The sequence below is a fragment of the Mangifera indica genome, chromosome 9 (assembly GCF_011075055.1).
Source record: "Mangifera indica cultivar Alphonso chromosome 9, CATAS_Mindica_2.1, whole genome shotgun sequence".
Taxonomy (NCBI): Eukaryota; Viridiplantae; Streptophyta; class Magnoliopsida; order Sapindales; family Anacardiaceae; genus Mangifera; species Mangifera indica.
This window is the reverse complement of record NC_058145.1, coordinates 15,754,263-15,771,550: the sequence shown is the minus strand read 5'-3', so window position 1 is coordinate 15,771,550 and position 17,288 is coordinate 15,754,263. Positions and strand designations below refer to the sequence as shown.

Sequence of the window (17,288 nt, the reverse complement as noted above, 5' to 3'; positions counted from 1 at the left end):
ATGTTTTATATTATAAAGTTTCATAGAATGATTTATGTATATTATATGCTATATTATTTCTAGTAATTAGATTTTAGCTTTAGGTTTAAACTTTAGGGTGTATATGGGTTTATTAAGATGCATTAATTTAGTATGTAAAGTGTATTATCATAATGTTATTGATTTTTTATTTAATAATAATATATGTGATTTTCACATAATTTATGTAGAATATAATTAAGATATATGTTTGGTTCCAATAGTACTAAAAATAAAAAATCATCATAAAAATATATTATTTAGAATATTATTGTGTATACATTATTATAGTATTTATTAAAAAATTATACGTATAAATAATTATTGTGTTTATTTTAATGTAATAAAAAATATTATTTTATGGTAATTAAATTGTGCATCTATTTTGAGTATATAAATATATACATATTTAATATATATTATTATATGATTGAATAGTTTTAAATTAAAGATAATATAATACCTAATTATATGATGATGCACATAAATTATATCAATTAATGTATTCAAAATGAATATACCTAGTATTATTTTAAAAAATTATCAAAATATTTTATTCACATATAAATCAAATAAAATAATATTATTAATAAAAAATAGATGGACACAAGAACCTTAATTTAATTTAAACCAAAAACCTTAACTTATACAAATCAATTCCTATAATTGTCCCTGTGCATAATCAAGCGTGCGAGATCCATGATCTATACGTGGGCTGTGGTTGTATTTGTATAGTTCCTTTTTAACTTTTAAGTCTAATAAAAATTGCTTTAGACTAGAGAACGATTTCGTTAGCTGGGCCGTAATGGGTCGTATTATAAATACAGCAGCCAGGCCTAATGTGTACGCTGCTGAAATAAAGATTTTGGCCCGTCTCCTCCCATCAACACCAACCCTAGCCTAGGTCCTCATGTTCTATAATAAAACCCTCGTTGTCTGTCCCTTAAAATCCTAGAAACCTTTCTCCTCTCTGCCTCTTTGAAAGCCAAGCAACCGAGTTGCAGTACCAGTTGTGGTCCAGACATGTTAGTTTTGTTCGAAACTCCTGCGGGTTTTGCCCTTTTCAAAGTATTGGATGAGGGGAAGCTCTCTAAAGTTGAGGTGCTCATCCTTCAGCTTCATTATGATTACTACAGAACTTATATTTTGGGTTTCTTTTACTAAGGTTTCTACTAAAAATTTCTCCTTTGCAAGGAAAACTGATTTCTGTGAAGGGTTTTGCTCTTTGTAACAAATAATGAAAGATTTTGAAAATCTGAAACTTTAGTATACACTGGCCAGTGGCATTTACAAACGCCTTCTAAACTGCTGATGATGATTTTACGTGTGTCGCAGGGCTTGTGGCAAGAGTTTAACAGCCACGATTCAGCGAGAAAGGTGATTCTTTTGTTTATCTTCTGTGTTTATTAAGTTGCTTCTCGCGTGCTTTTTTTAAATCCTTATCGTTGCAAGTGATAATGTAATGTCAAGTTTCAAACTAAGGACATATATTTAAAAAATGAATTCAAAAAATATAAGCATTTGTATGCTTGTTTTGTAGGGTTTCATAATTGCTGAAGTACTATGTGATTAGTTTGGTATCTAACATTTTCTTTGGTACCAACGATAGGTGGTGAAGCTGAAAGCATTTTCCAAGTTTGAAAATACATCAGAAGCTTTGCAAGCAGCCACTTGTTTATTGGATAGCAAACCCAGCAAAGATCTTAGAAAGTTCTTGCGTGCCCATTGTGATGGTGAAACGTTAGGTGTGGCTGATTCCAAGCTTGGAAATGCAATCAAGGACAAATTGGTTTGTAAATATTCTACTTATTTTAAAGATGGATGATAGTTGCTTGTTTCTTATTTATATTGAAGTTGGAGTGGTTATTGCTATGTAGAAAATAGAATGCGTCCACAACAATGCTGTGATGGAGTTGATGAGAGGCGTGAGGAGTCAGTTGACCGAACTCATAGCTGGTCTAGCTGTTCAAGATCTACAACCAATGAGTTTGGGTTTATCTCATAGCTTGTCTAGATACAAGCTCAAGTTCAGTGCTGACAAGGTACTTTCATATTCTAAAGTTGGTATTTATCTTAATATATTTCCTAATTTTAAATTAAATGGTATAAAGAAAATTGATCTTGGTTGATCATATAATCTGCTTAGTTTTCATTGTCAATATAAATCTTGGGATGTAAATTAGGGGATTCAGATATCTTGAATGTCACAATTATATGTAAGATCTAAGTTGGGGTCTGTGGACATATTGATGTATTAAAAGAACAATGTCTGTTGCCTAATTGCCCCTGGCCCTTGGGGAAGATTGGTAGCTCTGCCATCTTTAAGTGAGAGGTCTCAGGTTTGATCCCTTTTGGTTGGGGGATGGGAGAGGGATGAGTGATGCCCTTTGTTCCTGTCATTTAGGAGTGTTTTTTTAAAGTCTTTGTTTATATGTTTTTACACTTATTTGAAGTTTCCTTTCTAAAACAATTGCATGCCTCCTGTCTGCAAAGTCCGAAAAGTTAGTACCTCTTATGCTCTTTTAGGTTTTTAGAATTCATTGATTTGGTGATTAGGGTTTGGTTCCAAGCTTATCCTCAGGTTAGAAAATCAGGTTGTTGAATCAATAGTCTATATTTTTTTGCGTATCATTAAGCATTGGATGTTTCTATTCTCCCTAAACATGATTGTGTTGCCGTTATATCTGGATGATATAAGTTTAGGAGTATTTGACTGATCAACACATGCAGTGCTCATTTATTCTCTATTTCATTATTAATGATTTTTGAAGATTTGGTCAAATTGTAATTTAGTTTTTCTTGTTTTAGGTGGATACAATGATCATTCAGGCTATTGGTTTGCTTGACGATCTTGATAAAGAGCTTAATACTTATGCCATGAGGGTTCGGGAATGGTATGGTTGGCATTTCCCTGAGCTTGCAAAGATTATTCAGGACAATATACAATATGCCAAAGCAGTAAAGATGATGGGTAACCGTACTAATGCTACAAATCTTGATTTTTCTGAGGTAGAGTTTTGACAGATTGACTAAGTAGATTTTGATAGTGCATCATATACAACCATTAGGGTGATGTCAATCATTTAGGTCTTTTTTTTTTTGGTTCTTTTTGGCTAGAACAATGAGATGATGCTAATCTCTTTGTTTTGTTTGAAATGTACAGATACTACCTGAAGAGGTTGAGAGAGAATTGAAAGAGGCGGCTATGATTTCTATGGGAACTGAAGTTAGTGATCTTGATTTGATAAATATTAAAGAGCTATGTGATCAGGTTTTGTCTCTTGCTGAGTACAGAGCTCAGCTATATGACTATCTGAAAAGCAGAATGAACACAGTTGCACCAAATTTGACTGCACTTGTTGGAGAGCTTGTTGGTGCTCGCCTGATTGCACATGGAGGCAGCTTGTTGAATCTTGCGAAGCAGCCTGGTAGCACTGTTCAGATTCTTGGTGCAGAAAAGGCTCTCTTCAGGGCTCTGAAGACTAAGCATGCAACTCCAAAGTATGGGCTTATATACCATGCATCCTTGATTGGACAGGCGGCTCCAAAGCATAAGGGAAAAATTTCTCGGTCACTTGCTGCAAAAACTGCATTGGCAATTCGATGTGATGCTCTTGGTGATGGCGAAGATAATTCAATGGGACTTGAGAATCGAGCCAAGGTAATTTCCACAGTTTATTTCATTCTTGCTTTTCTAACCACCATGAAAGAATTTTCTTACCCATGATTATTTTTAGCTGGAAGCACGTTTAAGAAATCTTGAGGGGAAAGAATTGGGTCGTGCTGCTGGGTCAGCTAAAGGAAAGCCTAAGATTGAAGTTTATGACAAAGACCGGAAGAAAGGGCCTGGGGCGATGATAACTGCTGCAAAGGTATGCCTTTAATTATATTTTAAAGTCTTCAGTTTTTGCCCCTTTATCCAGATTCATATTATTGTTCTCCTTCTTGTAGACATATAACCCTTCAGCAGATTCCATACTTGGTTTGATGGCTGAAGAAAAAGCTGTGGAGGAGGTTGATGTTGGTGAAGAAAAGAAGGAGAAGAAAAAGAAGAAGAGTGAGGAGAATGGTGATCCTGAAGCAGAAGGTGACGAGTCAATAAAGAAAGAAAAGAAAAAGAAGAAGAAACAGGCAACTGAGGATGATGGCGAAAATGTTGAAGGAGGAGACAAGAAGAAAAAGAAGAGAAAGCATTCCGAAGAAAATGAAGAAGAATCAGAAGTGCCAAGTAAGAAGAAAAAGAAAAGAAAGCACTCTGAAGAAAATGAAGAAGAATCAGAAGTGCCGAGTAAGAAGGAGAAGAAGAAAAAGAAGAAGAAAAGCGAGGATTGATAGGCTTTTGAAAGGAGTTGCCGCAACCGGGAACCCAACAATTTTGGATGAAAGGCAACAACTTTGGTAATTCCTTATGTAAAATTCGGTACTTGTTTATTTTTATTTTTCAATGTAGCCCCTTTTCGTTTTAGTTATTTGTAGTGTATTTTGCTGAGTACTAATGGGTAATGTTTGGTGGGAAGAGTTTGGGGAGAGGACTTATTATTGCAATCATATTTTGCAGTTCACTTATATGTGTTGTGTGCTTAGATTATGGCAGAGTTATTCCATATCATTTTCATTTTCTTTCATCAACATTTGCCGAATTCTTACATGATAGCTTTGGTTTCTAAAGCATTTGTCATCTACACATCAATGTTTATCAAACTAACCGTATGTTTTTCTGAGTCAACTCGTACACAGGCAACACAAATGATTGTCAATTGTATGGTTTGTTGCTTTGTGGTAACTGGTTGGATCTTGTGTGTCAAATTCTTGAGTTTGATTAAAACAAAGTTTTAACTGCGTATAAATTTAATGTTAAGATTAATATTAATATTTGAATGTCGTGATTTTTTTTGTTTGATGTCATATTTTTGGTGTGATATAAAATTCACATTTTAGTTTATGTTTTTTTTTTTAAATTAGAAACGATGACAAATTTTCATTTAAGTTTGTTAATTAGGTCAGCATAAGATTAGAATTATTAATTATTTTTATATACTTAATTATTTCAATTAGTATCCGTAAATTAAACACATTTAAAAGTGATGGCCAAAGGCCCAGACTATGAGAATGTAAGGAATGAAAAATGTCACGAAGTCAGCACTTATGAAACACGCTTAACGGCAACGTAACTTTCCGTCAAAGTTAGTTTAGTCTGGGCCCCATATGGATCGGGCGAAGTTTCCAGACGAGACGAATAGTGTCATCGGGCTGTTAGGATAACAAAATTTAAATCTTCCACTCTCTGACACGATCCTCTCTGCTATGACCACGTCAACCTCACATAGGCCTGAAGTTTCTGGGAGCTCGTTGGTTGCATGACACATGTATTACTTTTTAGAAATCACTACCGCGCGCGCTAAAGTGGACTTGGCATTGATGGCCCCTTCTGGATAACGGAAAAATAGAGATGATTAGATGTTAATTTATTTTTTATTATTTATATTATTTTATATGATTATTAATATTATTATGATAATAATATAATAATAATTTAATTATTATTTTTATTTTAAATATTAAAAAATTATTAAAATTTATTTTATTTTATTATAATTATATTATAATTTATTAATTTTTTAAATCAATAATAAATTTATTTTTAATTAACATAATAAATAATATAAAAATAATTATATTTAAACATATTTAAATAAAATAATTTATTAATAATATATTATTATTATTATTAATTAAATATATTAAATATTTATATTATTTATTTTTATCAAATTTTATTAAATATAATAATTATTTATATTTAATAATTTATTTTTAAAATAATATTTTTATTTTAATAATAAAATATTAACCGAACTAAACACCCGTTATTACCAAACGGATAGGACGGCACCTGGACATCACTCTGTTCTTCAACTGAGAACACGGGACAGTTGCCCCGGGCATTCTGTTGTAACGGGACAAGCATTGGAGCTTGGCGCAAATTCTGACGACCCAAAAAACCCTAAACAGAACCGCACCCAAGATCTTCGTCTTCAATGCTCAAGACTTCCATGTTGAAATAAATTTCAACACCAAAATTTGCGTTTTCCTATATCTTCTCAACACCGAAAGCCCTAATTGAGTTATCCAAATTCGAACCACGGAATGGCTGATCCACCTCCAATCCCGAATCTCTCTGATGACTTCAGTTCCCTGCCAATTCCGCCTCTCGATTCCATGTTCTTCTCCGGACAGAATCATACCTCCTCCTTCCCCGACGATCTCGACTTCGTTCTTGAGGATAACTGTGATTTCGATATCTCCTTTGGTGATCTCGACAACCTCTACTTCCCTTCCGAGTCAGACAAATTTGTCCTCCCCGACGGTCAGCTTGGTAATTTCACATCCGATATGGACCAGGTCACGTGTTTGAAAAATGATGATACTAGCCCCGACGAGGTCAAACTCTCGGTTACTGCCTCGCCCGAGTCGGGCAGTTCTGGAATTTCGGGCAATCGCGAGTTGTTAGATGTTGATACGTACATGAATTATTCGACATCGCCGCAAAATTCGGCTAATCAGAGCTCGAATTTGGATTGTAAATGCTGCGAACCCTTGTCTTCTCAGGGATCCGGGAATTCCGGCTCGGGTGCGTCATCTGGGAATGCTCCTTCTCTGGATTCGGGTAATTTGGTGGTTAAGCAGAAAATTAAGGTGGAGGAAGAGAACAAGAGCATATCGAAGCGGAAAAATAATAGTGATGAGACTACTAGCGAGTTGAGAAGCAGTAAATATCATAGATCGTCGTCGGCTAATGAGAACTCGAATAACGAAGGGGAGATGAAAAGGAAGGCTAGGCTGATGCGCAACCGAGAGAGCGCCCAGTTGTCTAGACAAAGGAAGAAGCATTACGTGGAGGAACTAGAAGACAAGGTGAGAGCTATGCATTCTACAATTGCCGAATTGAATGGTAAAATATCGTTTTTTATGGCTGAGAATGCCAGTTTAAGGCAACAGTTGAATAGCGGAAGCGCAATGCCACCACCACAGGTACATAACCATATTGGGATGTACCCGCCACCTCACATGGCGGCAATGCCTTACGCATGGATGCCTTGTGGTACACCTTATATGCTGAAGCCTCAGGGTTCTATGACTCCATTAGTGCCTATTCCTAGGTTGAAGACTAAACAGATTTCTTCTCCGGTTAAGGCTAAGAGGAATGATAGTAGTAAATCTAGTAGTAAAACTAAGAAGGTTGCTAGTATTAGTTTTCTGGGTTTGTTGTTTTTTGTGTTGTTATTTGGTGGATTAGTGCCTCTTGTGGATGTTAAGTATGGAGGTATGAGAGATGGTGCTTCTGGTAGTTACTTTAGTAGTAGATTCTATGATCATCATAGAGGAAGTGTTTTGATGGTTAATGGGCATATGAATGGATCTCATGAGGATAGGGGTATTGGATTTTTCAATGGGAAATTTGATATTGTTAATAGCGTACATGGCGAGAGAGGTTTTGAACAGGAAGAGAGAAGGTCACAGGCTTCTCCTGGTTCAGACGTTTTTGTTAATCTTGGCAATGCCAGTGAACCACTGCTTGCCTCTTTATATGTGCCAAGGAATGATAAGCTTGTGAAGATTGACGGCAACTTGATAATTCACTCTGTTCTGGCCAGTGAGAAAGCTAAGGCTTCTCATGAGGCTTCTTGTGAGTCTTCTAAAGTGGATAACAGGAGGGAGACTGGTATGGCTCTTGCCAAAGCTTTAGCTATTCCTGACAGATGGAATAGTGGGAGGCAATCAAATGTATACAGAAATCCTGTTGAGAGACAGAAGGCTATCTCTTCTGGTTCTGCTGATACCTTGAAGGACAACATGAAGTCAACTGCAGCACATGGTAAGCTGCAGCAATGGTTTAAAGAAGGTCTGGCAGGTACTCATTGTCTTTTTTTTTTTTTCCCATTTATATTAAATTCTTCACATATTCTTGTATTAGCTACTCGTACTGTTGAAGTGCTCCTTGTGATTTAAACTTCAATGCCACGAATCTGAGATTATATAACATTTCTAGTACAATTGTTTGTGATTATTGGTTGCAGAAAATATGAGTAAGTTTTTGTTTGGCAAATTTTGTTTAATTAAAAAGATCATGAGGGCATTAGATCATCTTTATTGATAATTTGGAGTTTTGCATCCTTGCTTAGTTGACATAAAGGATGTATTGTATAATCATTCTTTGGGGGAGCCTTTTTTTTTCCTTTTTTTTAATAGTACGGTAAATGGTTTATTGTGTGCTTCTATTGCAAAGATATCTGTAGTGTGACTATTGACTTTGTTGTGATATTTCTTTCCATTGTGGAGGTTGTTTGACAACATTCACTATTGATGAATAGCTTGGATAGACTTACATTCTTTTAAAGTTTCTTCTACCAATGCTGTCTGTGTTTGTTCTTTGTGCTTATACCTAATACTTTTGGCAGGGCCGTTGTTGAGTTCTGGAATGTGTACAGAAGTGTTCCAGTTTGATGTGTCACCGGCTTCTGCTCCTGGAGCCATTATCCCTTCATCATCAGTTGCTAATATATCTATAGAAGACTGTCAGAATGCTACCCAACTTAATAATAAGGGAAAGGATAGAAGGATTCTCAACGGCCTTCCAGTTCCTCTTGCTGGTTCCAATCTAAATATTAGCAGAGAACATTCTGAAAGAAAATCTCCAAAGGAGAGTTTTCAAGGTAATAAATCTGCTTCTTCCATGATTGTCTCTGTGCTTGTCGATCCCAAAGAGGGTGGTGATGGTGATGTCGATAGCACAATCACTCCAAAGTCATTTTCTCGGATTTTTGTTGTTGTGCTTAAGGACAGTGTCAAGTATATCACATATTCATGTGTTCTTCCTCGGTTTGGTCCTAACCTAGTGACCACTTAGTATTAAAATTGGCTCAACCATGTCGAGCACCGGCTAAGGGTTTGGTATGTAAGAGAACAATTAGGAGGTGTTTGGTTTGGGTAATGTTTTATTACCAAAATAGAAAGATTACTTTGAAGATAAATTACTTAAAAGATTACTGAGTATAAATGATTACTATGTTTGATAAAATTTGATAGGTATAAATAATTATTGTGTTTGGTTAAAAGTAATAAAAGATTATTAGTAAATTATTTTATTTAAATGCCTTTAAATATAATTATTTTTATATATTTTTATATTATTTGTTATATTAATTAAAAATAAATTTATTTTTATCTAAAAAAATTAATAAATAATAATATAATTATAATAAACTCAATATTATCTCAATAATCTTTAAATACCTAAGGTAAAGGTGGTAATCAGATTACCACCTATATTACCTGTCACATCAGCATTGGTAATAGAAGATTACTGTAATCTTTTATTACTGACAAACCAAACAAGGGAATAAAAGATAGATTATCAAGATAATCTTAAAATCTCTCAACCAAACGCCTTTTAAAAGTTTATTTTACCTTGTTCACCTTTTCGTGCACTCTGAATTTCCTATACTAGTTTACCCTTACCATTCTAACCTAGTAAATAAGTCAACATCACATCAACTTGTAAAGTAGGCTCTTTCCCTAGGCTTTCCTCGTTTACACCGGTCATTATATGGATTTTTTTATGTCAATCTTATGGTATTAAATAAAATTTTAATAATAAATTTTTTTAGTGGATCTCAAAAGATCTGTGAAAATTGAGTTACCCGAATGCGAACAATGTAGAATTCATTGTTTAATAACCAAATTTAGGCCATATGGGAGTTTACTCACTTAGGTTTATTTTTATATTAGCATAACTAAAATTATGTATTTAATAACTAATTATACAAAATTATTTTAAATTTTATTTTAATATTTATGTAAACAATTTATATTTTTGATTATGAATTGTTGCCACTACATTGACATTTGGGTTAGCTCTAACCATAAAATTGTATGTATATATTTTTAGTATATAAATGATGTAAATGAATAATTTTGAATTAAAGATTAAATAACATTTAATAATATAATGATGTTTAATTTATACATTTAAATTATATACTAAAAATGTGTATAATTAGACTCTAAATATATTGATGCATACAAAATTATAAGTGGATATATTAATATAAAAATCAAATAAATATTCGTTTAATTGTCAATACCTGTACATAAATTGACTTTTACTTCAGCTGAGAGAATTAGATTTCAAGTATGATCCTTACAAAGAGTGAATGACCTTGTCCCCCCCCAAAGTTTAGCCTAAAAGCTGTTTTCCACCCTAAGATGGTCCAGTCCAAAATCAAACATAAAGAAAAGATAGCCATCATATCATGAGGATTGTGATATTAATTCAATTTAAAAAAGGCCAAAAGACTTATTCCCACCCAAGTGTTATTGCATTTCCAAACATGCAAATTACAAGGTTTTAAATATTTCAATATCCATTTATTATCTAATTTTTGTTAAATTTTTTAAATAGTAATAAGAGTAAAATCATTATTTTATCATTAATATTAAAATTAATAAAATTACATCTTTTTTTTCCTCTTAGTTAAAAAAATTAACAATTTCTTTCATCTAAAAGTTTAAAAACTTGTAATTTTTTTTCTAGGATTTGATTTTTTCAAATCTAATGATCACTTCGAGAAGGTTGTTGGTCGACCTTTCGATCACATTCCTCTCCGATGGTTTCCCAGCGTGAAAACCACCAAAAAGCCAACCAAAGTAGCCGACTACGTCACATAGATTCGTGCAACATTGAATGGATTTGTGCAATGTCCGATTGTATGTGCATCGATTGAACAATGCACGAATATGACACATATGTCTATGCGTCGTTTGACTGGCACACAGGTGATCGGATTGCACAACTCCATGGACGTGCATAGATCTGTGCAACATCATAGACCATTTCAATAGGTTTTTAGGTGGTTTTCACACTGGAAAACCACTGGGGAAGAAGGTGGTGGAAAAGCTTGCCAACGACCTTTCCAAAGTGATAACCAAATTTGAAAAAATCAAACTCTAGAGGGAAAATTATAAGTTTTCAAATTTTTGAATAAAAAGAAAATTGTTAACTTTTTTAACTTAAAAAAAAAGATATAATTTTATATATTTTAATATTAATGATAAAGTGAGAGTTTTACCTTTATAATTAATTAAAAATTTAATAAAAGTTAGATAATGGGTAACTGTTTAGGTTTTTGAAATCTCATATATGGATGTTGGAAATGCACTAAAACTTGGGTGGGAATGAATGTTCGGCCTTAAAAAAAGGTCATTGGTAATTGGTTAACTTTAACCATGGTCTTATTACGCGTTTGCCATCCTTAATTTTTAAAATTTTATTTTATTATTTATTACACCAATCCAGAGTAAAATGCCAACATATTTAACTTTAACCATGGTCTATAATTAACTCATTAATTAACATTTTAAGATGGCTAATCCAAACAAACTGATTAAAAGTTTCTATATATATATATATATATACACACACACACACACACAATTATGAACTCATTGGAATATGGTTTATACTTTTTATGATCATATTATAACCAAGCCATTAGGGTTATAATACACGTCACTTTATTTATCATGGTATGATAATTTTTTTTTTTACAGTGGAAGCATGTTTCTGTGACTAACAAAATTACGTTGCAGAAGCCAATGAGTATCAGTTGATGTTCCTCTAACACGCCTTTCCTGCGGATATGATGCACCAAAGAGTTTAGCCAGAATCATCTGTGGAATCATTCTGTATGGTAATTTGAGCTGACTGTGAAATAAGGCACACAAGGTTAGCAAGGTGTAGAGAAAGAAGAAAGAAAGTTGAACTGAATCTAGAAATATTATCGACGCTGAAGATCCCACCGACAGAGAACCAAGCAGTATCATAACACAGTGAATTGCTTGAACTTTAGTTAGAGACGAAAAGTTGATGAAGCGGGCGAATTCTATTACATAAGCTAACCAATATGTTAGCAAGCAAGCAACGCTCACCGACATGAGTACAGGGTGCTTATCAAATGGAGAAATTTCTTTCCCTTGGTACTTCAGTTCAGTTAAACTTAGAATGGATGACATGATAAAGGCAAGAACTGTCTGAAGATTAGTGGCTGCAGGTTGTTCTTGTGGAAAGTTGTTTGAAGTTGCAGGCATGAGGGCGATATTGAAGGAATAATGTCCCTGTGATAAGAATCTCCCCAATGGGCGGCTAGGAAGAGAACTAATAGTATTTGTTCTTGCAAAATCAGCCATGAGACTGATCAATTTATTGGATGTAATCACTGTTTCTAGGGGAGAAAATTGTAAGCTTAAAAGCGTGAGTCAGTGAGGGAATGAGGTTGCCAAATTCATACTTAGTCTTGTTTTATAGAGATATGGAACATGAGTACTATGGCCTGAGCTAGTCCACCCAAAAGACAGTGGCTTGTCTATAGTTTAATAATAAAATATTCAGACAGCATTCATTCTTATACTACTTTTTGGAAAATTAGATAGTGGTTTAACGGGACCCACCTATCTATCATAGGGTGTTTTGTTCTGTATACCCTAGGATCTAGTTAAGCTATTTCGAAGTATTTTCATTGACATGACCTTTTTTACTGTGGTTGGTTCTGAATCATTTGGCATCACAAAACTTCTTCCTCAAGAGGGACTTCTAGAGTGCTGCAAGTTGTGAACTTCTTCCTGCACAGTGGTAAACGGGAAGCCAGAGTCAATGCAATGTTTTTCTAAGACATATCTATCAACATGTTGGTACCTAAAAGGTGATGGAATTGTAATCCATCGCATACTTTTTGGGCTGAAGCAATCAATAATGCAACTAAGTTCCAACAACGACAAATTACTCACGCAAACTCTTATGCACACGCTAGTTAAATTTCCTAGCAAATTACTCACACAAAAGATACTCCTCTTTGTGGGTGCCCATTTATCAGACAATGTGGTAATCATCAAAAAAGCTGCTTTAGAGGATAAAACTGTTTTATCAAAACCTTGGGTGGGAAGTGATCATTTGGGCAATTTAATACGAAAGTAGGTTGCACTTAAAGTTTAACAGTGTCATTGCTCTCAAAAAGATGACAAAAATTTTGAATGAATGAAACAAATTATACATTTTTATATGCATTAGTACATGTTTATAAGATGGGTCATTAAGCATTGAGATATGTTTATCGCTATCATACGGTGAGTTTATGTTTATGAAAAAGATTCTTAATATATTATAGGAGTGAAATCTCGGGTGCTTAAATTCCAGAAAGAGAAAAAGGAAATTTACAGAAAATGACAAAACTGAATGGTTTTGATTGTCAAAAGTTTTAGGACTTTAACTTGAGTAGAAAGAAGAGACTTGACCAGCAAAACAAAGTTGAGGAAAATGTGGGGGGAAAAGTAGTAGGAAAATCAGCAGTCTTTTGACGCGGTATTGTCAGATCAGTGGAATCTTGAGGGAATAGTTACGCCACTTTCCTCTGCAAATTATGGTGGTGGCTCTGGAATGTATAGCTGGAGTAAGTGTTGGTCGGCTGGTTCAGAAGCTCAACGTGAAAATATGTCCATACACTCACAAAATGACTCTATCATGGCTAGGGTTTATCTCTCTTTGTACCTTGAACTTACAAACTGGAATATGTCTAAACTTATATTATAGGGTTAGGATGTACAAGACTTCCCTAAATAGTTTATGACTTCTTATAGAAGAAATCCGCTCAAAATAGGATTGATCTGACTGTGTTAGCTATGGCTAGTTGTTCTCTGAAGTTTGCACTAGTTTACTTTCACTAACATGAACTGTTTTTTGCATCATTGACTCAGTGATACCTGAGTAAGTTCTCGAGTATAGAATCCTGACAACAAACTATTAAACTTAGTATTTCTTTACAGAATACTATTAACATAATTGAACCAGTTTCACTTTTAAAATAACAAGTTAAATAGAAAAAATATGACCATTATCTGTGCTCTTTTGTTTGGAGTTAATCATCATCAGCAATTTTCTACTTAATTATAACACAAACTAGTTGTTTAGAACTTCTGTAAAAGCAATGGGCAAGGATCAACCGGGAGCTGTTTTCTGTTCAAATGAGCATCAGTCAGTTTCTGTGCATTGTATTGTAACAGGACAAGCATTGGAACGTGCCGCAAGCATTAAGCAAAACTACGACAAAAACCCTAAACAGAACCCTACCCAAGATCTTCCTCTTCAACACTCAAGACTACCATTTTGAAATAAATTTCAGCATCAAAATTTCCATCTCTCTATATCCTCCCAACACTGAAAACCCAGCTATCCAAGTTCAAACCACGGAATGGCTGATCCACCTCCGATCCCGAACCTATTCGATGGCTTTAATTCCCTCCCAATTACGCCTCTCAATTCCATGTTCTTCTCCGGACAGAATCAAAACCTCCTCCTCCGATCATGATCTCGACTTCGTTCTTGAGGATGACTGCTACATCGATATCTCCTTTGATTATCTCGCGAACCTGTACTTCCACTCCGAGTCAGAAGACTTTTTCCTCCCCGACGGTCATCTAGGTAATTTCGCCTCCGATGTGGATCGGGTCACGTGTTCGAAAACAAAGAGAGAGCTCCCAGTTGTCTAGACAAAGGAAGAAGCATTGCGTGGAGGAACTAGAAGACAAGGTGAGAGCTATGCATTCTGAAATTGCCAAATTGAATGGTTAAATATCCCTTTTTATGGCTGAGAATGCCCGTTTAAGGCAACAGTTGAGTAGTGGCAGCGCAATGCCACACCACAGGGACATACCCATATTGGGGTGTACCCGCCACCTCACATGGCAGCAACGCCGTACCCATGAATGCCTTGTGGTAGTGAAGGCTCAAGGTTCTATAACCCATTAGTGCCTATTCCTAGGTTGAAGACTAACAGATTTTTTGTCCGGTTAAGGCTAACAAAAATTATAGTACTAAATATAGTAGTAAAACTGAGAAGGTCGATAGTATTAGCTTTCTGGGTTTGTTGTTTATTGTGTTGCTAATTGGTGGATTGGTGCCTCTTGTGGATGTTAAATTTGGATAGCAGTAGATTCTATGATCAACATAGGGGAAGAGTTTTGACGGTTCATGGCATATGAATGCATCTCATGAGGCTAGGGGTAATGGATTTTTCAATGGGAAATTTGATATTGTCAATAGCGTACACGCCGAGAGAGATGTTGAAAAGAAAGAGAGAGAGACACAGGCTTGTCCTGGTTCAGACACGTTTGTTAGTATTGACAATGCCAGTGAACCACTGGTTGCCTCTTTATATGTGCCAAGGAATAATAAACTTGTGAAATGATCTAGCCGGTGAGAAAGCTAAGGCTTCTGAGGAGGCTTCTCGTGAGTCTTCTAAAGTGGATAATAGGAGGGAGACACGTATGGCTCTTGCCAAAACTTTGGCTATTCCAGACAGAGGGAACGGTGGGAGGCACTCAAATGTATACACTATACAGAAATCCTGCTGAGAGACAGAAGCCTATCTCTACTGGTTCTGTTGCTACCTTGAAGGACAACATAAAGTCAATTTTTTGGTTTCTTTGGGTTGGAGATCTGTATTTGTTTGGGTTTGTAATTAATTAGTTTCAGATCTCCCGATAATGTAGATGGAGAAACTCGACGTCATCAAGGACGCCGATGGATAATGGAGGCTAGTTCGACGACTAAAAAAGTGAGAAATCCGAGAACGGTAGGAGAACAGAATTTGTTTCTATAGTAAAGGTAAGGAGGACTCTGTAAACACAAGTAATCATGGATCGTCCTTATGGTAAAGAAAGAAGATTTGAATGGTAAGGGCTTCCTAATCTTGTTTGATTGAAAAAAAAGAGAGAGGAACCTGAGTTAGCCCATTTTGAAGGAAGTCCGACGTTATCTGAAGATCCATCAATGAAAAATGACTATTGGAATGAAGAAATAGCAGAATTCGGCGAGATCTAGCCATCGGAATACCTTCTTTCATATGAAGGTTTGACTCAAATGGTGGCAAAAAAAAAAATTACAAAGAGAGGAGATAAGCGAAATGAAGAGATTTGAAGAAATAAGGGGAGAAGAGAATGAAAAAAAATCTGGGAGAAAGGAGGGAAAAAAAGGAAAACGAAAGAAGACACAAAATGGAAATAGGGATGGGAAAAGAAAAAGATGAAGCAAGGAGAAGGTGTTTTGATGAAACTCACCACTAGGCGCACAATTTTCCTTTTATCCCAGTCAATTTAAACATAATTTTTTTGTTCAGCCCTCCAGCCAAACTTTTTACAAAGCAACCACTCGACCCATTAACCCACATGTCAGTAAACCAAACCCAATTAATAGGCCTGATCTAAAACCAAACTGACATATTTTATCATTTAACAATCCAAACTCATTTCAATTAAACCTACACTCCAATACCCATTTAAGCCCAATCATAATTTCATTAAACTCAAATAAACCCACTCACTTAAATCCAACCACTAATCCTAACTCAAAACTCAGTAGGGATAACTCAACATTAAACAATCTAAACATGGCCTAAAGGATAAGCATCAAGGCATTCAACTACGCTAGATCGCACTCGAAATAGGTGATGAACAAGCTAACAAAACTGGTACAGACACTCTTCACCTATCAATGTCCAAGCGAAAAATAGTCAAGGACCTTGCTTTCAACTCAATGCAAAATACAACCCAAATCAGATCTATTGATTCTAGTGATTGAGAGTTCTATTGTTTCACGAAGATGAAAGCAGAGATGAAAAGGAGGAAATTCAGTAGTTTGAGCTGAGGGTAAAGTAACTGACACAAGGTTAGCAAGGTGTAGAGAAGGAAGAAAGAAAGTTGAACAGAATCTGGATATATTATCGACGCTAAAGATCTCATGACACAGTGAACTGCATGAGCTTTAGCTGGAGACGAAAAGTTGGAGAACGCTATTACATAAGTTAAACCAATACGCTACCAAGCAAGCATCGCTCACCCACATGGTTATGTGATGCTTATCAAATGGAGAAATGTCTTTCCCCTGGTACTTCAACTCAATTCAGTTGAGAATGGCTGATATGATAAAGGCAAGAAATGTATGGACAGTAATGGTTGCAGGTTGTTCTTGTGGGAAGTTGCTTGAACTTGTAGTCACGACGGCGATGTTGAAGGAAAGATGTCCCTGTGATGAGAATTTGCCCAATGGGCGGCTAGGAAAATATAATTAGTAATTCTTGTTCTCGCAACATTAGCCATAAGACTGATCAATTTGCTGGGATGCTATGACTGTATATAGAAGAGAAAATATTAAGTTTAGAAAG

The 17,288-nt window shown here is 35.2% G+C and overlaps 2 protein-coding genes across 3 annotated transcripts; both read left to right on the top strand.

The window, feature by feature from the left end:
• Nucleotides 1–893: 893 nt before the first annotated feature.
• Nucleotides 894–4,584, top strand: LOC123225422 (probable nucleolar protein 5-2). Its single transcript, XM_044649364.1, has 8 exons — nt 894–1,119; nt 1,354–1,395; nt 1,628–1,807; nt 1,896–2,060; nt 2,827–3,027; nt 3,182–3,679; nt 3,756–3,890; nt 3,970–4,584. The coding sequence occupies exons 1-8, from the start codon at nt 1,042–1,044 to the stop codon at nt 4,348–4,350; spliced, it is 1,680 nt and encodes a 559-aa protein (XP_044505299.1). The 5' UTR covers nt 894–1,041; the 3' UTR covers nt 4,351–4,584.
• Nucleotides 4,585–5,898: 1,314 nt separating this feature from the next.
• Nucleotides 5,899–9,060, top strand: LOC123225421 (bZIP transcription factor 17-like). 2 transcript variants are annotated; one of them, XM_044649363.1, is made up of 2 exons: nt 5,899–7,921; nt 8,478–9,060. In XM_044649363.1, exons 1-2 carry the CDS (start codon nt 6,166–6,168, stop codon nt 8,924–8,926), a joined length of 2,205 nt encoding a protein of 734 aa, XP_044505298.1. In that variant the 5' UTR covers nt 5,899–6,165; the 3' UTR covers nt 8,927–9,060. The 2 variants fall into 2 exon arrangements, with proteins under 2 accessions (XP_044505298.1, XP_044505297.1); XM_044649362.1 differs by having other exon boundaries at nt 5,899–7,930.
• Nucleotides 9,061–17,288: the final 8,228 nt, after the last annotated feature.

Bases quoted from the DNA above. Each gene is read 5' to 3' on its own strand.
- LOC123225421 (XM_044649362.1), top strand. From the start codon at position 6,166: ATGGCTGATCCACCTCCAATCCCGAATCTCTCTGATGACTTCAGTTCC. The intron at 7,931-8,477 runs GTACTCATTGTC...TACTTTTGGCAG, and splicing joins GTTTAAAGAAGGTCTGGCAG to GGCCGTTGTTGAGTTCTGGA.
- LOC123225422 (XM_044649364.1), top strand. From the start codon at position 1,042: ATGTTAGTTTTGTTCGAAACTCCTGCGGGTTTTGCCCTTTTCAAAGTA. The intron at 1,808-1,895 runs GTTTGTAAATAT...ATTGCTATGTAG, and splicing joins ATGCAATCAAGGACAAATTG to AAAATAGAATGCGTCCACAA. The intron at 3,891-3,969 runs GTATGCCTTTAA...TCCTTCTTGTAG, and splicing joins CGATGATAACTGCTGCAAAG to ACATATAACCCTTCAGCAGA.